The 24095-nt window shown below is 47.6% G+C and overlaps 1 protein-coding gene across 3 annotated transcripts in view; it reads right to left on the minus strand.

Moving 5' to 3' along the window:
- Nucleotides 1-23821, minus strand: part of IPPK (inositol-pentakisphosphate 2-kinase) — a 56723-nt gene extending 32902 nt beyond the window's left edge. The window contains exons 1-6 of one of the 3 annotated variants that reach the window (XM_025282061.2): nucleotides 23462-23820; nucleotides 14678-14725; nucleotides 12479-12574; nucleotides 9174-9240; nucleotides 5090-5211; nucleotides 4140-4229 (exon numbers count right to left, since the gene is read on the minus strand). In XM_025282061.2, the coding sequence (XP_025137846.1) occupies nucleotides 4140-4229; nucleotides 5090-5211; nucleotides 9174-9240; nucleotides 12479-12574; nucleotides 14678-14725; nucleotides 23462-23542 (504 nt within the window). In that variant the 5' untranslated portion in view covers nucleotides 23543-23820. Of the gene's footprint in view, nucleotides 1-4139; nucleotides 4230-5089; nucleotides 5212-9173; nucleotides 9241-12478; nucleotides 12575-14677; nucleotides 14726-23461 lie in introns of all 3 variants that reach the window. The other 2 variants (XM_006063096.3, XM_025282062.2) reach the window with 2 other exon arrangements.
- Between the last annotated feature and the right edge of the window lie 274 nt (nucleotides 23822-24095).

Raw genomic sequence — 24095 nt, forward strand, 5'->3', positions numbered from 1 at the left:
TTAGAAACATACAGCTACCAAAACTGACTCAAGAAGAAATAGAGAATGTAAACAGACATAACAAAAGACTGAATCAGTAATCAAAAATCTTTCAACAAAGAAAATCCCAGGACCAGATGGCTTTGCTACTGAATTCCACTAAATGTTTAAAGAAAAATCAACACCAATACTCAAACTCTTCCAAAAAATGAAGAGTAAAAAGATGGAAAATCTTCTGAATTCATTCTATCAAGCCAATTATCATCCTGGTACCAAAACTAGACAAAAACATCACTAGAAACTACAAATATCCCTCAAGAAAAAATCCTCAACAAAAACTAACAAACCAAAATAAGTAGCATACTAGAGATTACACACCTTCATCAAATGGCATTTATCTGTCAAACACAAGGGTGGTTCAACATATGAAAATCAATCAACATAATACACCATATTAATAGAAACAGGAAAATACCTCATGATCATCTCAACAGATGCAAGACAAGCATGTGACAAAATCTAACACTCTTTCACGATTTAAAAAACAAAACTCTAAAAAAAAAATTTGACAAACTTACAGTGAGAACATTACATTCTACAGTGAAAAACCAAAAGCTTTACCCCTCAAGACCAGGAACAAGATAAGGATAGCCACTCTTACTACTTCTATATAATACTGTACTTATAATTAAAACCAGAATTACCATATGACTCAGCACTACTGCTTCTGGGTGTACACCCAAAAAAACTGGGAGTAGAGTCTCAAAGAAATATTTGTACAACCACGTTCACGGAAGTATTATTCACAACAGGCAAGAAATGGGAGCAGCCCAGTGACCATCGACGGATGAATGGGATAAACCAAATATATTATACACGTTCAATGGATACTATGCAGCCTTGAGAAGGAAGAAACTTCTGATACAAGCTACAGTATGGATGAATCTTGAGGACATTATGGTAAGTGAAATAAGTCAGTCACAAAAGGACAAATACTGTATGATTCCACATATATAAAGTACCTACAGTAGTCAAATTCACAGAGATAGAAACTATAATGGTGGGTACCAGGGGCCTGAGAAAGGAAGAAATGCGTTATTTTATGGATGTAGAGTTTCAGTTTTACAAAACAAAAAACATTCTGGAAATGGACATTAATGGTAGTTGTACAACAGTGTAAACGTACTTAATACCTCTTAACTGTACACTTAATGGTTAAGATGGTAAATTTTATGTCATGTATATTTCATCACAATTAAATACCTATATTTATTTCAAAAAAGTAATTGCATTTCTATGCAATAAACAACTTGAAAATGACATTTTTAAAAATTCTATGTACAATGCTTAGTCGCTCAGTCATGTCCAACTCTTTGCGACCCCATGGACTATCGCCCATCAGGCTCCTCTGCCCATGGGATTCTCCAGGTAAGAATACTGGAGTGGGTTGCCATTTCCTTCTCCAGGGGATCTTCCTGACCCAGGGATCAAACCCAGGTCTCCTGCATTGCAGGCTGCTTCCCTACCGTCTGAGCCACCAGGAAAGCCTCTACTTACAATGGCATCTCCAAGAACAAGGCATTTAGGATAAGTTCAACAAAGGAAATATAAAACCTATATGCTGAAAACTTTATAACATTTCTGAAAGAAATTAAAGATCTAAATAAATGAAAAAACCCTGCATTCACAGAGTACTAGTACTGTTGAGGGGGCAGCACTTCCCACACAATGTGCAGCACAGTGATTCCCTGTCAAAATCTCAGCTGGTTTCTTGGAAATCATGAAGCTTAAAGACATCTATATTGGAAAGGAAGAAATAAAACTCTATTCACAGATGACAAAAGAATATACAAAGAAAGCTACCAGAGCTAATAAATAAATGCAGCAAAGTTGTAGGGTACAACACACATATTAGTTGTGTTTCTATACTCCAGCAATAAACAAACCAAAAAGGAAATTAAGGAAGCAGTTCTATTTATAACATTTACAATATTCCAAAAGAATAAAATACCTAGATATAAATTTAACCAAAGTGGCAAAAGACTAGTACACTGAAAACTAAAAAATGTTGCTGAAAGAAATTAAAGAAAACCTAAATGAGTGGAAAGACAGCTCTGTTCATGGATTATAAGACTTAGTATTATTAAGATGGCAAGGCTTCCCTGGTGGCTCAGATGGTAAGAGTCTGCCTGCAATGCAGGAGGCACAGGTTCGATCCCTGGGTTAGGAAGATCCCTGGAGAAGGGAATGGCCACCCAGTCAAGTATTCTTGCCTGGAGAACTCCACAGACAGAGGTTCCTGGCAGGTTATACAGTCCACGGGGTTGTAAAGAGTTGGACACAACTGACTGACTAACACTTATACACTATCCAAAGTGATCTATAGCTTCCTGTAATTTCTGTCAAAATTCCAACTGCAATTTTTTTGCAGTTACAAAAAATTCAACTCTCAAAATCATATGTAATTGTAAGGAGCCTCAAATAGCCAAAACAATCTTGAAAAAGAAAAACAAAGCTAGAAGACTAATACTTCCTGATTTCAACAAGAATGGCATAAGGACAGACCGATAGAAAGGTCAGAATTAAGACCTCACGTATAAGGCCAATAAATCCACCAACACCAGTCAATGGAGAAATGACAGTCTTTTCACAAGTGGTGCTGGAAAAACTGGATATCACATGTAAAAGAATGAAGCTGGACCCTTATCTAACACCAAATATAAAAACTAACTCAAAACAGATCAAAGACCAAAACATAAGAGCTAAAACTATAAAACTCTTAGAAGAAAACATATCAGAAAAGCATATGACCTTAGTTTAGGTAACGATTTCTTAAGAGAATATGAAAGCAAAGGCATAGGCAACAAGAGTAAAAAAAGACAAATCAGACTTTATCAAAATTTAAAACTTTTGTGCAACACTGTCAACAGAGTAAAAAGGCAACTAACAGAATGGGAGAAAATATTTGCAAATCACATATCTGATAAAGAGATTAATATCTAAAATATACAAAGAACCCCTAAAACAACTAAAAAAATCACAACTCATTTCAAAAATGGGTGAGGAATTTGAATAGACAGCTCTCCAAAGAAGACATACAAATGGCCAATAAGCAAACGAACAGATGTTCAACATCACTAACCTTTGGAGAAATGCAAATGAAAATCACTTGAGATACTACTTTGTATCCATTAGGATGACTATAATCACAAACAGGGATAATAATTAGTGCTGGTGAAGCGAGGATGTGGAGAAACTGGAGCCCTCATGCATTTGTTGCTGCTGTTGTTCAGTCACTAAGTTATGTCCGACTCTTTGCAACCCTATGAGCTACAGCATGCCAGGCTTCCCTGTCCTTCACTATCTCCCAAAATTTGCATTTACGGTCTTTCTTTATGATCCAGCTCTCACATCTGTTCACTGCTGGGGGGAATACAGAATTATGCTACAGCTATGCAAAACAGTCTGCCATTTCCTCAAAACTTTAAACAGAATTTCCCCCAAGATCCAGCAATTCCACTCCTAGGAATATACCCAAGAAAACTGAAAAAAGTGACTCAAACATGTACATGTACACATACGTTTATAGCAACATTATTCACAGTAGCCAAAATGAAAAAGCCATATGTCCATCAATAGATGAATGGATAAACAAGATGTTCCCATACAATGGAGGATTATTATTCAGTCATAAAAAGAATGCAGTGCTGATAAATGCCACAGCATATATTAACCTCAAAAGTATTATGTTAACTAAAAGAAGTCACACAAAGCCATAATTTGTGTGACTCCGCTTGTATGAAATGTCCAGAATAAGCAGATCCACAAATTCGGTAGTTGCCAAGGGTTGGCAGGACAATGGGTGACTGCTAATGGACATAGGACTTCTTTTTGAGGTGATGAAATGTTCTGGAATTCGATAGTGGTGATGGTTGTACAATCTTATGAATAGACTAAAATCTGCTGGATTATACACTTTAAAAGGGTAAACCTTAGGATATGTATAACTATCTCAATTAAGAAGAAAAAGATGAACTACTTTTGAAATAAAAAGCAAACAGTATCTCCGTTTTATTTTACTCCTCTGAAAACTCGAGCTGACCCGGCCATTCACCCCAGGCTCTGTGCAGCAAGCGGGCCCAGCAGGCTAGCCCTCCTACCTTGAGATGCTGGTGCATGCAGTAACGACACACCTTGTGCTTCATCTCGTGCGTAACGTCACTGGAGAAGGGAATAAACCCACATTTGGGCTGCAAAACAGATAAGGAAGAAAAAACGCTCAGGGAGATAACATATACCTTCAGGCAGACATATAACTACAGGATGATCAAGTGCAATTCCCAGGAGAATCAGGAAGCGTTAGCTACAAACATTCCCAAAAGTTGCTTTTATCTTCAGTCTCCAGTGGGAATTGATGCCGCCCTCATTGTATCGTATAAATCTCTCTTTGCCCCTGGAGAATCCACCCAGAATTCTCACTGGAGAAGAACAACAAGGCCTCAGTTGCTCGCTTGACAAAGTGCAATACACAGTAACCCTGTGTTTTCATTATAGAACAAGACTGGAAAAACTAGGAGTGCAGATCTGTCCCACACTCTCAGCTCCAAGAAGCAGAACCCACGGTCTCTCTGATAAGACTGCGTGAACACAATGGTGCTCATCTGATGGTTCCTGGGATCCCAGAATGTCTGAAATTCTGGTTGTCTTTTAAAATCCAGAGTTCTGTGTCAGGGCACCAAATCATTTGTGACGCCTGAGACATTCGCCTCTGTTTAGAGAGGCAGAACATTGTCCACACTAAACATCCGGAGTGTGAATGCTCAGGGCCAAGAGCATGACCCAGAAGTCACCACCAGAGGTTTGGAGAAAGGAAACAACGAGATACCCGGGAGGCTTCCTGAGGGAGACTCAGGTGGCCACGCTGGACAGGGAGCCACAGAGTTGAAGCAGGGGAGTGACCCTTCTCCAGTAATCACTGACCTCCACTAGACAAGCAACATCCTTTGTAGCCCCCACCTCAAGGTGGGGAAAGTGCACTCCAGGCAGATGACCCATGGATTTACAATTTCTCCTTTTTCCCCAACACCATTTCCCTTTAACAAATATTCACCTTGATCTCTACACACAGAATCGGCCGGCGCTCTGCAAACTGGTAGGTCTGCAGTCTGGCTAGGTTGGGGAGGCACAGGGCATAGCCACTGAGCGTGTCCAGGTCCTTGTCACAGCGAGATTCTGGAGAACAGAGTGAGGAAGATAACTGAGGGTCAGCGAGAGCAACAAGACAACTCCATGGCAGCCTGGGCTCCTGTTGGGGGAAGGACCAACTCAGCCTCTGTTTTTGGGAGGTCACCTCTAAAGCTTGGGTTATCCTGCCTGAGAAGTCTCTGTAAGGACCTGGAGTCACACAAGGATAACACTGTGATTCCTGGTAGGAGTTTGGACCTTGTAGTACCAGCTCCACCTCTGGAGGGGCTGGAGGTTGAGGGCAGCCACACAGGTGGCCAGCTGTGTCTACATGCCCTGCTGCTGCTGCTGCTGCTAAGTCGCTTCAGTCGTGTCCGACTCTGTGCGACCCCACAGACGGCAGCCCACCAGACCCGCCCCGTCCCCGGGATTCTCCAGGCAAGAATACTTGAGTGGTTGCCATTTCCTTCTCCAATGCATGAAAGTGAAAAGTGAAAGTGAAGTCGCTTAGTCATGTCCAACTCTTCACGACCCCATGGACTGCGGCCTACCAGGCTCCTCCATCCATGGGATTTTCCAGGCAAGAGTACTAGAGTGAGGTGTCATTGCCTTCTCCAGTCTACATGCCCAAGCCCCAGCAAAAACCTTGACCCCTCTTCTCTCAGCTGGTTTTAATCTGTGTCCCTAAGCCATAACCATGAGAATAACAATGAGTTCTGTGGGTCCTCCTAGCAAATTATCAGACCTGAGGTTGGTCCTGGGGACCCTCAAATATGCAGCTGCCATCAAAAGTGAGAGTGATCTTGGAAACTGCCCCCCAATTCTGTTGACTCCCTTAACCCAGGAGTTCAGAGAAGAAGGCGGCAACAGCCACTACCTTCCTTCTAAAGCTTCCTTCAGAATATTCAAACATTAATATTTCCTCAGCTCTGACTACTAGAAGTTATACTGCAGACAGTCACATAAGATATGGCCTCTAGATTCCTCCTTCCACACAACAAGGCTGAGTATGAGTCACTGTTACCACGGGGGACAGTCTTATCACTGTTAAGTAGTATAACTGCTGATTATAAAACTAATGATGCCGCATGGCATGAGTAACTAGGAGGCAGAATCACAGCAGGCCTCAGTCTAGATGAGGAAAACAGAGCCAAGACACAGTCCGGGTTTTGAACAAGGCTGCTGCCTCCTTCCCCTTCGTTGGCCGTTTCCACCCATGAAGCCCTGCTCCTCACGGCTCCCCAAACCAGGGGCTCCAGGGCACAGTATCCTGTTTTCTTCCATTTTCCTAATCAAATACAAAAAAAAATTTCATATTGGCTTACTACACACTCTGACTGCCTGGCCGTGATTTAGCAGGAGACATTTCACTCCTTAACAACATAAATTTTACATCTCTGTCTCTGACTATGAAAGGAAAAGCTTTAACATGGTTAGTGTCATTACTGTGACAGATAAGTATAGGGAAAGTACCTGAAGTATGGAGGGAAAACACCTGAGCTGATGGGGGAGAAGTTATGTGAGGTGGGGGGTGGGGGTGGGGGGCGCGTTATGAGAGGTGATAGGGGTGATATATGAGGTGATGGGACGGAGGGTATCTGAGGTAATGAGGGAAGATATGTGAGGTGATGGGGGGTGTGTGAGGAGATGGGGGTATGTGAGGTGATAGGGAGAGGGTGTGGAGATGGTAGGATGGTAGGAGAGGATGGGAGGTGATAGGGGAAAGGATGGGAGGTGATGGGGAGAGTATAGGAGGTGATGAGGAGGGGTGTGGGGAGGTGATGGGGGATGTGGGGAGGTGATGGGGGATGTGGGGAGGTGATGGGGAGAGTATGGGAGGTGATGGGGGGGTGTGGGGAGGTGATGGGGGGATGTGGGGAGGTGATGGGGAGAGTATGGGAGGTGATGGGGGGTGCGGGGAGGTGGGGGGAGGATATTTGAGGTGATGAGGGAAGGTATAGGAGGTGATGGGGGAGAGTATGTGAGGGGATGGGGGAAAATATATGAGGTGATAGGGGATGTATGTGAGGAGATGGGAAGTATGTGAGGTGAGTGATGGGGAGAGGGTATGGGAGATAATAGATAGAGAACACGTAAGGTAATAGGGAAGGTTTGGGAGGTGATAGGGGGTATGTGAGGAGATGGGGGAGGTATGTGAGACAATGGAGGAAGGTATGCGAGGTGATGGGGGTATGTGAGGAGATGGGGGAGGTATGTGAGACAACAGAGGAAGGTATGGGAGGTGATGGGGGTATGTGAGGAGATGGGGGAGGTATGTGAGACAACAGAGGAAGGTATGGGAGGTGATGGGGGTATGTGAGGAGATGGGGGAGGTATGTGAGACAACAGAGGAAGGTATGGGAGGTGATGGGGGTATGTGAGGAGATGGGGGAGGTATGTGAGACAACAGAGGAAGATATGGGAGGTGATGAGGGGTATGTGAGGAGATGGGGGAGGTATGTGAGATAATGGAGGAAGGTATGTGAGGAGATGGGGGAGGTATGTGAGATAATGGAGGAAGGTATGTGATGAGATGGGGGAGGTATGTGAGACAACGGAGGAAGGTATGGGAGGTGATGAGGGGTATGTGAGGAGATGGGGGAGGTATGTGAGACAACGGAGGAAGGTATGGGAGGTGATGGGGGAGGTATGTGAGACAACGGATGAAGGTATGGGAGGTGATGGGGGAGGTATGTGAGACAACGGATGAAGGTATGGGAGGTGATGGGGGAGGTATGTGAGACAACGGAGGAAGGTACGGAAGGTGATGGGGGGTATGTGAGGAGATGGGGGAGGTATGTGAGACAACGGAGGAAGGTATGGGAGGTGATAGGGTGGGTATGTGAGGTGATGGGGAGAGTATATGGGAGATGATGGTGGAAGGTATACAAGGTGATGGGTGAAGGTATGGGAAGTGATAGGGGAGGCATGGGAGGTGATACGGGGAGGTATGAGGAGTTTGGGGGTATGTGATATGATGGGGAGAGGGTATGGGAAATGATGAGGGGAGGGGATGGGAAGTGATGGGGGAAGGTATGAGAGATGATGAGAGAGAGTATGGGAGCTAATGGGGGAAGATATGTGAGGTGATGGGGGAAGATAGGTAATTGGGGGAAGGTATGGGAGGTGATGAGGGAGGTATGTGAGGTGATTGGGGAAGGTGATCGGGGTGGTCTGTGAGATGATGGGGGGTATGTGAGGTGATGGGGGAAGGTACTGGAGGTGATGGGGGCTGCTATGTGTGGTAATTGGTTTGATGGGGGAACATATTAGTGGTGATGGGGAAGGTATGGCCAGTGGGGAAAGGTAAGGGGGAAGGTGAAGGGGGAAAGTCTGGGAGGTGAGGAGGAACAAGTATATATTGCAGGGGTGGTGGGGGGTGGGGGGAGGCGGAGGGGGTGGTACATTTCTACTGCTAGGTAGAAATCATGTGTGGTGATGGGGGAAGCTATGTATGGTGATCCAGCTCCAGTTCAGTCGCTCAGTCGTGTCCGACTCTTTATGACCCCATGAACCACAGCACGCCAGGCCTCCCTGTCCATCACCAACTCCTGGAGTTCAGGGAAATAAGGTGTGGTGGGAAGTACAAAAACTCAAGTCTCCCAGCTTACCTCAAGAGGATAAGCAGGTTGGGTGGTGCTGGCTTCTGAAAGAAGGAACTCAGGACTGCCCTCCTCTAGGGCCTGGGCCACCCTCCACAGCTCAGGTCTGCTCTGGTTTTCTTTTGGACTCCTCCAGACCACCCTGAGCCTTCCCTTCCCTAACTCTCCTCCAACTCCTTCAGCTACCTTTTGCCCCTCAAAAGCATTATTTTTATGAATTAGTTCTTGGTCATATATTCCCGGCAGTGATCTGCATATTTGACACCCAGAATTGTATTCACAAACTCTTAGGATTTCTACCCCTGATAATGAAGTTCCTGGCAAAAAAGTTGCTAAAAACTGTATCTGCCTAACATCAAACACTTTTCAAACGGAATATTATAAATTTTGTAAGTTAGAAACCCTTACCTGGTCTTTCACATTGTATCTTTAAACAAAGCTGTTTCACAAAATCTAAAGGCAGCTGAACAACTTCCTGTAAGAACAAATAAGAAATACTCAGTGTGTGTTACACAACAAGGTAAACGTACTTAATGCCACAGAACTGCAGACTTTAAAATGCTTAAAATGGTAAGCTTTATGTTCTGTATATTTTACCACATTAAAAAAACACTCAGTATGTGAGTTTTGGGAATAAAAGCTGCTCTGTTATTTTAAGGACATGTCCAGATTATGTCCAACTCTTTAGGACCCCATGGACTGTAGCCCACCAGGCTCCTTTGTCCATGGAATTTTCCAGGCAAGAAATACTGGAGTGGGCTGCCATTTCCTTCTCCAGGGGATCCTCCCGACCCAAGGATCGAACCTACATCTCCTGTGTCTCCTGCGCTGATTGGTGGATTCTTCACCACTAACGTCTCTGTGCACTAACAGGAACAGGCCCTCCTCAGGGTGGCTGATGTCCACAATGGCAGTGGCTAGCAGCGTGCCCAATGTCACCCACAGTCTCCAGAGAATACTCCTCAGGCAGCTCCTGTGTTCTCAAGGCAACCTCATCCTCATTCTCCAGGGGTCTGTGGATGGCAGAGCAGGGACCTCAGACAGCCCTCTGCCTGCAAAAACTTCCTCACCAGCTGTCTCCTCGGGCAACCTGAGGCTTCTCACATTCCCATCTGAGAAGCAGCTCAAGGAACGGGGTCTGATCGAATATTAATCTCTGGGTAAGGGATTTCCCTCATGGCCCAGTGGCTAAGACTCCACACTCCCACATGCAGGGGGCCAGGGTTTGAGCCCTGGTCAGGAAACTAGATCCCATACGCCACAACTGCAAAGATCCTGCAAGGTGCAGCTAAGGATCCCACATGCCATGCAGGATCGGAGATCCCACGTGCTACAACTGAATCCCAGCACAGCCCAATAAAATAAATCATCTTTAAAAAAATAAATCCCCAGGTGGACATCCTGTGCCCCCATCAGCTACAGGATGGCCAATATTTGGTGCATTTGGGCAAGAAACAGAGAAGCAACTTCTTTCTGCTTTGCTGTTTCTTTGCAATCTCCCAAACTAAGAGTTTCTATTTAATCCACATTGCTCATCATCTTCTCTGTATTTCCAGGGTGGCAGAATTCTGACTTCTAAAGAATCCCAAGGGGATGGAAGAGACTGGCCTAGAAAGAGAATGCTGGGATCCTGTCCATTTACATGCCACACCTCCATCACGCCCTTTCCCACCTAACCTCCAACTCACATGAAGACAGGCCCAGATCAGTCCCCAAACCAGCCAGGCAGGGTTGGAGGCAGCATGGCACAAGGGGTGTGTCTGTCTCTCTATCTGAGCCTTGCTCTCACCAATGGGCTAGTCATTTCTCGTCTCAGGACATAGAAGAGGGAAATGCTCTTAACAGGGCCCCCCTCTAACCTAGCTCATGCCATCAGAAGGAGAAAACCATATCATTTACAAATGCGGACTTTGCCTGAATATGGTCTTATTTGGACCAGAGATGTCTCTCTATCCCACATTCAACAGTGCTGGGCCCGAGTGGCAGTCCTCTCACTACTATAGCCACCTGGAGGAAAAGCAGGTTGTGTTTCACTCTGGCGGTGTCTTCATGCAAAGGAGGTATGTCAACAGGGTGAATACTCCCAAGATGTGACCTTGTGAATCCACCTCACAGGCCCAGAGCCTTGTCCACTGTGGACAAACAGAATCAAACTCGGAGTTAGAGCATGCCCTAGGCCTTGAAGGGACAGCCCAGTGTTATTCCCACCTGCCAGGCTGCCACTGGCTGGAACCGCAAGCTCCTCACCACCCTTCTTCACCATTGGCCCCTCCTGGAAGAAAGGTCTAGAGCCCCTGAGTGAGGCAGAGCAACACTCCCACTTGGCCAGAAGAGCATGCTCTCGCCCCAGGAAGGACACTGACAGTCGGCACTGCTGCGTTCTCTCAGACACCGTCCAAGCCGAGAAGGAGGAGGCAGCCAGCACTCAGTCACTCAGGCTCTCACAGGAGGTGGGTTTTGGGCTTCCACAATTTAACAGGACAGCTGGGGAGGGGTGGTGCCAGCCCCCAGGATGGCCTCAGTGGCCTTTGCCTCTGTGTAGTCCCACACTGCCTAGAATTGATCTGCGAAGACCCCAGGATGCTGTGGAAGTGACAGACACAACTTCTTGACAGGTCATCTCTCAGACTGTGCACTGGAAGAGTCAGGACCGAGTCACAAGGATGCTCAGAGCCCTGCAGAGTCCACATGGGGAGCTGCTGGGCCCCAGTCAGCAGGGCAACAGCCAGCACCACACTGCAAGCTCTGTGGTTCTGGGCCATCCTGGAAGAGGATCCTTAGCCCCAGTCTTTAGATAAGACCACAGCCCTAAGGAACCCAGAGAGGCGCCACCCACAGTACATCCTAAGCTGTCAAAGGAGGACATTTTGCTGTCAGAGCCACTTAAAATTCTGCTTTGCTAGGCAATCCTTCTTGGCATCATTTTTCTCAAGATGCACACAAGGTACAGAACTTGCAAAACAGGCAGTACTACTCCCTCTGTTCAAAATGACAAATCTGATCATCTGTTCAGGGTTCTGATCTAAGACAAGCAGTAAGGCCAGCAGAAGCAGAGGTGCAGCGGTGATCAAAGCCAAGGCGTAGGAATGACTGTCCCAGATGTGGACCACGGCCATCTGCTCTGAGGGTTGCCAGGATCACAGGGCCACTCCATTGAGGCTTCTTATGCTGCCCGCTCCATGAGCATCCAAACAGCAGACCTTGCCTGTAACAAGTACTGCTCTCCGTAACTGAGACCAGAAGAAGCCAGCAACAGAGACCACCTGCAGGCAGGTGGAAGCCACCACCCCACGTGAGCTTCAGCTGGGGTCTCCCACGAGACCAGGTCACACCTCCCAGTATGGGGGCCCACTTTTCTCCTTACCTTGCTCGAAGGTGCCTATCAAAGATCCAGGCTGCTGCCTGGACCTCACTCAAGAGCTCTCACCAACCTGAATGCCCCCCTGAGGGTGGCGTGGTAGAGTTCTAGGAGTCCCAGCAAGTTAAGGTCTGACAAAGTATCTCGGAATCCCATGCTTCTCAGCTAGCAAATGAGAATAATAGGATCTGCTCTGCTACCTTATGGGGCAAAAATGAGAAAAGCACTTGGAAACTCTGTAACTAACATTAGGGGTTATTGTGAAGCACAAACTTTCAAACTATAATTGAGAAGTTGGTATTTTGATACAGAATGTGCTCATGAATTAAGACTACGTTTAAAAAAGATCACTTACCCCACAATGAACATAGTTCTCACCCAAAAACTCTTTCATGACATTTTTGCCAAAGTCCACTATGTTCTGCAGGTGCTGAAATATTTCTTCTGAGGTCTGTAAAAGAGAAGGACAAGAAGCCCTCAATGCCCGGGAGCTCCTAGAAAGCAGACTCTGATACCACCACGAGCCCCTGTCACATACAGGGCCGCCAGGTACGTGGCCACAGAAAACCACCAGTGGCCCTGGGCCCGGAGGAAGGTAAGCCCCACCACGGAGACTACCACACTCAATGGAGTTTCTGTCCCCAGGGGCCCCTGGGCCACCTCTGCATTCTACTCAGGGCCCCATGTGATTCCGAAGCTATAAGTTTAAGAACCATATCTGTGGCCCTGCCTTCCTCACACCAGGAACACAGGTGCATTCCACCTGTGGCCCGTGCACACCTTCTGAGAAATTTGACTTTAAAAATCTTTCCCATCCAAAAATTACTAGATATTTAGATTTTATTCTTCAGCCTCTAAATGTAGAAATAAAACACTTTTACCCCAATGGTTCTTAAAGAGTTGATAAGCTGTGAGATTTAGGTGAGACAGAAAGTCAATCTTGTATCCCTCACTCTGATCCAAGGCAAGAAGGACAAAAGGTTGATCACAGGTCTCACTCAGGAGCGAGAGGGCTGTCTTCTTCAACAGCGGGCTGAGAGGTGCCTGACACACGGCTCAGGCTATGAGAAGGTCTTGGTCTGAGCTGCTACGCAGGCACCATAACACAGGCAGACCACAGCCTGCATCCCAAGGCACTGCTGCGTTAGGATGAAGCCTGGCAAAAAACTCCAGAAGACAGGCAGTGCTTCTGTAGAGCTGTGGCCACAGGCTTCTGACAAAAAGGTCTTAGTATTGACAGAATAAGACACAATTCCCCACAAATAATGCAGCTGGCATCACATAGAGCCATTTATATAACAACAACAACAACAACAAAAACAGCAAACTATTGCCTTGAAAGACATTACCTCAATAAATGTAAACAGGAAGAACTGAAAATAGAGGCATCCAGAGAACTCTGACCCTTCACCAAGGCTAGGCTCCACAGACCCTGAGTAGGGGACTGGGGGAGGGGAGAGGACTACAGGCAGCCTCTGAAATGTTTCTCTTTTCCACCTGGATTCCACAGAAACAGAACCTCCCTGCAGGATTCTCTTCAGCAGCTGCACCTCCCCCGCATCCTGAGCCATCTTTCTCTGCACCGACCACACCGGCCCCAGACCTCACTGCAGCCAGTCGCACTGTGACGACGGTCCTCAGCTTTCTCCCCTGGCCCCTCTTCTCATTCTATGAAACTAACCCCCAAGGGTGCCTTTCATTTGTACAATCAGCCACCGTTGGCACCCATAAGCCATCCACCTCACCATCTTTTCTGGCTGTTTCACCATAATTCAAATGAGGTGAGGTGGTGACTCATGTCTCCAACACCCTGATCTTGAGCCCAATTTCGACTCACCACCCAGCACCACGGCCCTGCCCCACTGTGTGGGTGTGACCTGCAACTCTGGCCTTTTCTCCCCTTTTAAGATAGAGTCTATGCTCATATCATGCCCTCCCCACTGACCATGAAAGACGAAAGGTTCCCACAGGGCTCCTGCATATTGACCTCTGCGACCACTTAGATAAAGACCACGGCAACATCACACCTCAAGGTAGATAGACACTGCAACTCGGGGGTCAGCAGGCATGCAGCAGAACAACAGTGGTTTTGTAAGGGTGCCCACAGTACTCTGCTTGGGTGACTCAGAGAACAGAAACCCAGCGCTCCATCTGAACTGCCAGCTGTGACTTGTAACACTGACTGTCTACCACAGCATTACAGACTTCATTTTCATAGCTAGACTTCCACAGATAGGGAAACTGAGGCAGCGGGGTGTAAGGAAATCGCCATGGCAAAGCGAAGGCCTGACCCTGGGTTTCCCAGTCATAAGCAGAGCTCTCTGAACTAGTCTGGGAGGCTCCTGACTCACTACCCAGGGACCAACCATGATGACCCAGCAGGCCAAAGCACTGGGTCCTGCAGGAATGATGGGCACACTGCTTTCAGCACTGAATGTTTATATCATATTCAAATTTCTAAAATTAGCATTAATACTTTTTTGCATCAGAAAAAAAATCAAAGTTTTCTTAAATAATTATTTTAACGATGGGGTGGCAAATCCACTGATCTTACCTTCTTCCTATTAGGAGGAAACTTCAGAAAACGAAGCACCACACAACGCTATTGGAAAATAAAACAGAGCCCGATTAGTACCCACACAAAGCTTGGGGGTGAGCGTAGACGGCTGTGCAGAAAAAGCTGTCCTCAGCAGTGCCCGGGACGCCCAGTGCCCCGGGGAGGAAGTGAGGCCATTACTGGGCCACATGTCTGAGGACACAGAGCAACCAGCAAAACCTATGCTCTCTGACCTCGTCAGGCAGCTCCCAGTGATTGATCTTAAGGAAAAAAGATGCACAGAAGATTTCAGCCACTGCATGTAGGACTGTTTACAATTCCACATAAAGTATAAACAACCTAAACGTCAACAACAGTAGGATGGTTAAATACAAAGGGACGTGTTCCAGACCATGGAATACCAGGTAGTCATTTACCAGAAAATACGGAAGATCCCTGTTTACAGACACAGAGGCATAGCCATCGTCACTGATAAGTGAAGAAGATTACAGGATGGGGCTTTCAGAGTGAACCTATTTTTATAAATATGTACATATATATGTGTGTGTGTAATCAAGAATGATGTATGGGTACAGTGCTATTTATGTAAAGCTCAAAAACAGGTAAGACTCAGATCTCTGGCACTTGGGATGGTCCCTGAGAAAGGTTCTAGAAGGAGCTGGTCATGAGAATACAGGTCCATGTACTTTGTCATAATCAAGCTGTGTACCCACATATGATGTTATCCCTTGTTTAAAATAAAGTATGTGCATGCTGAGTTTGTATGAACTGTGAGAAAACTTCAGAACAGATAACCGTGTGTCCAGGTAGCAACAACTGGGGAACTTAATTTTTTCAAGTTCTGTTTATTTGGGTTTTCCAACTTTTTACAATGTTAATATAACATACATTTCAAAAAAATACATACAAAAAATATAACATACGTTTCAAAAATTTTTTATAATGCTAACATACATGTCAAAAATTTAAAAAAAAATAACCTTTTAAACAAGTACAGCCTTTGAAAACAGCCATTCTTCAAGGAAATAACCGGGATGTGTTACGGAGTCTTGGTAATGGGGGAGATTAATTCCATATGGACAACTTCAGAAACCATTCCCATGGAGACAGAGAGTTCCAGGCAGAAGGGCTTGGGTGGGAACCTAGCCTGTAAAGCAGTGGCCAAGAGGAGGAGGGGGAGGTGCAGCAGTCTGGGTATTGTCTAGAGCACTGGGGTCCAGGTCGGGCAGGAGGGGCTGGTGATTGAAGAGACTCAGAAAGTATAGGTTTAGCACTCAAAACATGGCTGAGAGCAAGCAAGGCCCATAGAGCTCAGATCCATTTCCCCAGCCCACAGTCCCCCGACACTTCCTATCCCACTCTGATGACACATACTCCTCTCAAAACCCCAGACAACCATCACCTCCCTGAGCCCCAAGCCCAGACTTGGGGAAGCTAAGGTCAAGGGCATGTACCCGCCCCTCAGTTCAGTCGCCCAGTTGTGTCCGACTCTGCAACCCCATGGACTGAAGTACACCAGGCTTCCCTGTCCATCACCAACTCCTGGAGCTTGCTCAAACTCATGTCCATTGAGTCCAGTGATGCCATCCAGCCATCCCTAACCCCTCCCAAATCCAGGCAGACATTAGTATTCAATCATGGGAATCAACTGGCCAAGGATTCCATCAAAATTCAAGGAAAAACAAAAGTTGATAATGCAGAAACCCTAATTCTAGGCAACTTCCCAGAAACTTGGGCCCCTAAAAGTCACTCGCTTTTTACCTGGACTCCACTATTTCTCAAGACCTACTGAGAAATTCTGAGTGTCATGTTGTGTCTGCTTCAAGGAAAACTGCTTTCTCTACTGACCTGTTTAGCATTTAAAACTGTCACCAGAAACTGCCCCACAGGAGCTGCAGTGTCAGCCTTGAAGGCCAGTCTCCACAAACGCAGCACTCAGTGGGCACACCTGTTTTGGACAGCAAGCACTAACTGCCCCCATGAGGGTCTGACTGGGCTGAGTTGGTAGCCCTGTGACATGCCCCAAGGTCAGCCATGGAACCAGGCGACACCCATTCAAGTGGACAGAAGCGAAAAGATGAGAAATCAACCTTACCAGCCCTGGTTGGCATAAAGACATAGTTAGTTCAAGGGCCATCCATGGTGTGTAGCAAGACTGATACAACCGCCCACAGGGAGATTCCCATGAAGGAGCCCAAATTAACACCTAATCTGGTAAGCACCAGGGCCCTGCCAGCTCACAAAGTTCTAACCAGTTGTGAAGCAAACAACTCCTTTCCTTTTAAACATCTGAAACTAGATGTTTAAAGTATATCTCCTTCATAGTGTCTAGGATAAATGTTAAGAACATGAAGAGAAAGGAATGAAACTAAGAAGAGGGGCTTAAGAAGAGTTTCTGCATGGTCCGGGGCAGAGGCAGCTCTTCCCTGTTCCAAAGTAGGACAGGGAATCTTAGTGGGGCCCACACCTCTTCTGCCCTTTAGGATAGAAAAGTGTGGTGTGCTCTCTTGCACCTTGAAACACTAGATGAAAACCAAAGATTTCAACAAGACTGAAAAAGTCAGTGAATGGAGAAATGACACATATAAAGACACACACACACATTAAACGGTCTCAAAATGTATATAACACTCCACTTACAAAAGAAGGAGATGGACTTGCCAGGTGGTCCTGCCAACGCAGGGGAAACAGGTTTGATCCCTGATCGGGGAAGATTCCACATGCAAAGGGGCAAATAGGCCCATGCACCACAACTATGGAGCCTGTGCTCTAGAACTTGCTCTAGAACCCAGGAGCTGCCACTACTGAGCCTGCATGCTGCCAACAACTGAAGCCTGCGGGCCCCAGAGCCTGCGTCCTGCAAGGAAGAGTAGGCCCTACTCCTTACAACTAGAGAAAGCCCACACACAGCAACAAAGACCCAGTGCAACCAAAAATAAATAAATTTAAAAAGAGTAGAAAGCATTCAGTGAGGGTCCCAGGCCGTGGTGGGGGAGGACTGGCATGTTATGTGCCAGGACCTAGGACGTGCTCTTTGATCCCCCCTGAAAACCCATCCAAGTCATCCGAATATCAAGACATCAGCAAAGCCTGGCTCATAACAGCTCTAAAAGCACAACCATGTGAATGTCTGACAGCACAGGAACTCCGGCTGCCCGGTGCTCTGCAGCCTTGTGTGTGTGTGTGTGAAAAAGTATCTACATATTTATGCTGTAGAGTTGAGAGCAGAAAAGGCAATGGCATCCCACTCCAGTACTCTTGCCTGGAAAATCCCATGGACAGAGGAGCCTGGTAGGCTGTACTCCATGGGGTCGCTAGGAGTCGGACACGACTGAGCAACTTCACTTTCACTTTTCACTTTCATGCATTGGAGAAGGAAATGGCAACCCACTCCAGTGTTCTTGCCTGGAGAATCCCAGGGACGGGGGAGCCTGGTGGGCTGCTGTCTATGGGGTCGCACAGAGTCGGACACGACTGAAGTGACTTAGCAGCAGCAGCAGCAGCAGCAGAGTTGAGAGAAAAGGCAGGAAACAAAAGCAGACAGATACCATTCTTAAGTATTCAATAAAAACGTGTTATAGAAGGAAGTGCATCAAATGTTAACAAAAATTATTTTTACTAGTAGGGAAATGCTGGATGCTTTTTACTTTCTTCCTTCTAATATTCTGTATTTTCTGGGATGGTGAGAGGAACTAATGATTGGCATTAAATAGAAATAAAAGAATACAAAAACAATATAGTAAGAGGGTCACCTACCCATGTGAAGCCCAAAGGAGGAAATTCGTGGGTGGAATTAAGACTCCAGGACCTCTCGGCAAAGGTAAGGTATGATGTGATGAGCTGCTGAAGCCTCACTGCTGGAGGACAAGCTTAAGTCAAGTCTTCCTCCAGAGTGAGGATATTACCCAGGACAGCACCCCAAGAAAACCCCAGGGAAGCAGAGATCAGGTGACTTTCAAGGGAAAAGGAGACAGATAAACACAGCAACAGAAGAATAGAGCCTCAGGGTGCTGCCCCAAGCACCCCAAAGTGGCTCAGCTCTGCTTCTTGGTGAAGCCACCACTCACAGACACCCCACCAGCCACTGTCCGGATCTTCCAGCAGAATACCTAGGACAGCATATCAGGCCAGGCCACTTGCGCCCACTAAACAACCAGAAGCACACCGCAGTTCCAAAAGAGGGATAAGAGGGACAAGGGGTGGGACAGTGTGCGGCTGACAGCTTCAGGCAGAACAGATGGAGGGTGAGGTGAGACACTCCACAGGCAGGAGCCCAAGACTCTGAAGGGAGGCCAGACAGGAAGTGGGGACAGCAGGTGCCTGGACTAGGAAGGGCACTTTCCTTCCCAAGTTTCATCTGTCTGTATGGACCCACAGCTGCCACAGGCCTGAAGCAGACACAGACACGAGTTATGAGGTGGGAGACAGGAGGGTGGAGGTGTAAGCCCAGTCGGCATTTACAGGCAGGACACCCAGGGACTGCGGCAGAAGAGGTGCTCAGAAGGTTTCTAAAGGATGGAAAATCCAACAGCAAGAAGAGAAGCAGAATGTTTTGTAAAGACAAACCACAAGTGCATGGAAAGGACAGTGAGGGTGACAGAGAAGCACCCAAGTCCCAGGGGAGGCTTTGAAGTCCCAGGCCCTCCAAGGCCACATGGTGGCCACAGAGCAGGTGTCCAAACAAACCAAGGGGTGGGTGACCCAGTGCTGTGGTCTCGTCCTTCTGCAGCACGGAGAAACTTTGCTTACCTTCCTGGTAAAAGGGGCAGCTGTTGTCCTGACTGAGTTCTGACTGAGGACGAAGAAGGTTATCCTCAGGGTGGGGGAAGTGACCATGCCACCTTAGGATACCAGGCCTAGACTAGCAGACCTCCAAATGCCAGGAAGGCAGAGCTCAGCACTCACCAAGGCCAGGATTGAAAACCACCAAAGAGAGAATGTCTTGGAAGAACCAAATCCTAACCATTCAACTGCAGGTGATCCCAGGAATAAAGACAGGGCTACATGCAGAGTTCTTCAATGAGACGTCACCAAGAAAGAAGTCTCATCAGCTTTATCAACCTGTGTGAATACCATTAAAAACCTCAAATACAGAATAAGTTACTTGTTTAAAAAAATACTATAGGCAACAGAGCATTAAAATATCTAACTTTCTACTAGATTCAGGAGAAAATTAAGCCCAGGATTTGGGAATATGTCTTTAAAAAAAAAAAAAAGAACAACTCTTACTTGCTTCCAATATCTCCATTAAGAAGTATGATCTACAAATCAGAAATCCTAAAACACAAAAGAGAAACACACAGCCCCTGACTGGTTGAACCCCACATCTTCAGGGCCCACACAAATATCCCAGGGCATCAAAACAATTGCAGAAACAATCTGAAGCCCAATCAGAATCTTAGAAAGGACATAAACCCTGACAGATCAGGAACAAACTTTTGCTAAAAGATCTCAGTTGCCAAGTCTTTCATGTTACCTCTGTCAATAAGGAGAAACACATCACAACAGCTTAGTGTGATAAAGGGAGTTGGCCCCTACTTTCCCTGCATCCCAGAGGTGAGGGGAGCTGGGGGGCAGCTCAGTCCCTGGGGAGGAACCTCTGCCTGGCCTGCCCTGGGTGACTTCCCCTACTGAAGGCACTTAAGAGATCAGGTGATAAACCAGTCTTACAGTGACCTTCACAGGACAGGCCACCAGGCCAAAACCAACAAGACCAAGGTGAAGAAGGGTCACTGCAGATGTAAAAGCAACACCACCCGGAGAGAAATCCAACGTGGCAGCAGCGCACTTGAGGGCTGCCCTGGGCTTCATGACCATGACTCAGCATGAGCAGAGGTACCATTCTCTAGAATGAGTGACAGCACCTCAGGCTGCAGTAGAAAACGAAAGTATGTGCCCACAACGGAAATGCTCTTGCCTCAGACCCCCCACAGGGTCAGTGCCGGGGACCCCAGGCACTAGCATACAGAGCCAAGTTGGCCATAGCCTTTGAGCACAGCAGAGGGCTGGTGCCAGGGCCAAGGGCCAGTGCCTGGGAAAAGGTTAAATTGCACAGCCGGTCCCAAGGATGCTGAGCACTGGGCCATGGGAAAGTTGACAGCAACCTGTCAAGAACTGGCCTACCATTCAGTCATCTCTTACTGCTCAACCCTGAACACATCCTCACACTACAGCCCTCCTTGGGCCTGCACTTAACTCCTCCATATCCAGGTGGCATTTTCTGCAAGTCCTGTGCTCCCAGAAGCCTCCCAAGCCACCAGGCTGGAAGACTGACTGTGTCTCATCCTATGTTCCTTCACTACAGATGCCAGACCTTAGGACTGGCTGGCTGAAGGTATGTCAGGCTTTGACACTGGAAGGGACAGGGGATGGACTCGTCACTTTTTAGTTCAGTTCAGTCGCTCAGTCGTGTCTGACTCTTTGTGACCCCACGGACCGCAGAATGCCAGGCTTCCCTGTCCATCACCAAGTCACGGAGCTTACTCAAACTCATGTCCATTGAGTCGGTGATGCCATCCAAGTGGCCAAAGAATTGGAGCTTCAGCTTCAGCATCAGTCCTTCCAATGAACACCCAGGACTGATCTCCTTTAGGATTGACTGCCTCATCACTTTTTAAGGAACTTTCAATTCTGAAAGTAGATGATGCCCTCTCTGAGGAAGTGACCATCTCCCAGTCTGAATGAAGCCTGGTAAGGGTCACACTCTACTTCAGAATGAATGAGGTGGGTCTGGAGAGTCCATCCATGGGAGCAGGAATACATGTTCTCACTCATCCACCTTCTTCTATCCCACTCACACACACACCCTCTCCTTGGGCACAGTGGACCCTGAAAGCTGCCTTCCAGGGCTCCCTCTTCCTTCCTGGTCCTCAAGGCCCAAGCAAAGCCTAAAGGCTTCTCAATACAAGGGGCATAATTCTCCCTTTATTCAGTGTGTTCACTTGGTGGGAACATTTTCTTACAAGACCGCTTGTGATCATAATCTTCAAATGATAACAACCACCAAGCAGGAATGAGCACAGTAACAAAGATTTAGATTTAAAATAAAGAATGAAGAGAACAGGTAACAGAGTAGCCTGATGACTCCATCTAAAGGAATAAGAAACATGACCTTAACAACCAAAGCTGGGCAACAAGGGAAGGGGCAGCTGCCCTAGAGAGCGGACACATGCTTGTCAGGGACAGTGGAGAAGGCATCTGAGTGCCCAAGGCCCGGTGTCCTTTTACTCTGAGTCTGGAAATTGCTCCTTCATCTGATGCTATTTTTGAAACTCAGCTCATTAGCTAAAAGAAGTCTTAATTAGCTTTACATAAAATGAAGATATACCATGTAGTCTTACTGAGGAACAGGAATATGAGTATTTGAATTGTGAAAGGATGCAGGGGGTCACACAATATTCAAACAAAAGGGACTCATGCTGGACTATCCGGGGCTTTGCACAACCCTGAAACACAATGAGGCCCAGCAGACTGACAGAGAAGAGCGGCTTCAGGTTAAGCCTTGTCAATTATTAATTATCCTAAAGATCTTCAGCAAAGCCTGCAGTCTCACTTCTTCAGTTTCCCAACAGTGCTAATGGGTAACAAAACGCAGAACACAGGGGCCACCTCGGTAACTGCAGCTTATCCTACAGCTGCCCCAGGGCACCCAGCTCAGGAACAACAGAGCAGGACATCACTCAGCTCCTGCGCCAATCACCCTGTAGGAGCTGTTGGGCTGGGTCAGAGCTCCTAAACCCTGAGCCAAGTGGGGATGATAGTTATCACTTGCATAACTTGTCCAGCTCATCTTTCTAGCAATTCCGCAAATGGGATTCTGTTACCAGTTCCACTGGGCAAATGCAGAAACTGAACCTAAGCCAGGCAGTGGTAGAACCGGGATTCCGCCCAGCTCTGTGTAAATGCAACTCCCATCCTCTTAAGCCCTCAATGACACCTATTGGTTCCTCCCCCAGCCCAACACATTCCTGCCTGGTTGAATCAGACAGCAAGATGTCAGAGAGATCCGGGGCCTTTACACAAACTCACAAGCTTCTCTTCCTGGATTCAACTCACTGAGAGTCCTTACTGCATTCTCTGAATCTCTCATCCTTACTGAATAAAGAAAGGGAAATTCTTTAAATTCTAAAAGATTCTGGAGAAGAACCTGTAGATAATGCTCCACTGACATTAACAACAGCAGTAGGAGAACAGCAATTCCCTGCATTTCAGAGGCGTAACTCCCTCGGTGCTTGGGGAGTTCAAGCACTCTAAGCACGTTGCTTCTTCCTCCGGAGTTTGCCCGTAACCTCTATCTTGCCTAAGATTACACCGGGCGTCCTCACCGCGGCTGGGCAATCGGAGGCGGTCCCGTGTGAGACTAGGATGGGGGGCGTTGGAAGGACACGAAACAGACCCAGGGGGAGGAGATAACACTGGAGGAACAGGGAACCGATCTGGATGGAGGGGAATGCTGGGGAGACACGGCACCAACCTAGGGGGAGGAGGAGAGCGCTGGGGAGACGCGGAACTGATCTGGGGGAAGGCGGTGACACAAAGCGGAGGCAGAACCGACCCGACAGGGTAGTGATGCTGGGAGGAGGCGAAACTTATCTATCCGAGAGGCAGTGACACTCGAGGAACGCGCAACCGATCGGGAGAAGGGCTGCTGGGGAACCGATCGGGGGTAGTCGGTGCTGAGGGGATGCAGAACCGACCTGAGCTGAAGGGGCTCCTGGGGGACGCGTAACCCCCTGGGAGTAGGGTGAGGGCCCTGAACCTCGCCGACAGGCCACCGCTCACCTGCGCATGGGCCACCACTAGGCTCTTGTTGCCTTCACCGTGGTACCGCCATTCATTCTCGTCCATCTTCCCCTCGTCCATCCCACGGTGCGGCCGTGGAGCCTTGCGGGGCCGCGAGCTGGAGGCCGCTGGTTTGCCTGGGCACCAGCCGCCGCCGACCGGGCAGCAGCGCCTGTCACCTGCCACCTCCACTAGATTCAGCGCCGGGACTCGCAGGCGCGGGCCACCGGAAGCTACGCCCCCGAAGCTACCACTGCCTAGCCGGGCAACTTCTGGGCTCACGCCGGCTTCTCATCTATCGTCCACTGAAGCAAGTGGGGTGGCGGCCATCTTAGGTACTGGCACAGTGACTCACTTCCGGAGCGCGATCTTAGGAATCTGAAGGTTTCCGGCCTGGGCCCGGAAGTGAGGCAAGCGGGAGGAGCCGGCGGCTCGCGGGCGTCCAGAAGTGGCAAGCTGGTGAACGGGAGTCCAGGCGGGTTGTGGGTGGAGTTATACTGGCGGGCTAGCAGCCAAGGGGGTCCCAGCTGGGGTAGGAGCTGGGGATGGGGCGGTCCAGGTGGGCCTGGGGTGGGTGGTCTCTAAAGCTGGAGACCACTGGATCATGAGCCTCAGCGTTCTTTTCTGTAGAATG

This window comes from Bubalus bubalis, chromosome 3 (genome assembly GCF_019923935.1).
Source record: "Bubalus bubalis isolate 160015118507 breed Murrah chromosome 3, NDDB_SH_1, whole genome shotgun sequence".
Taxonomy (NCBI): domain Eukaryota; kingdom Metazoa; phylum Chordata; class Mammalia; order Artiodactyla; family Bovidae; genus Bubalus; species Bubalus bubalis.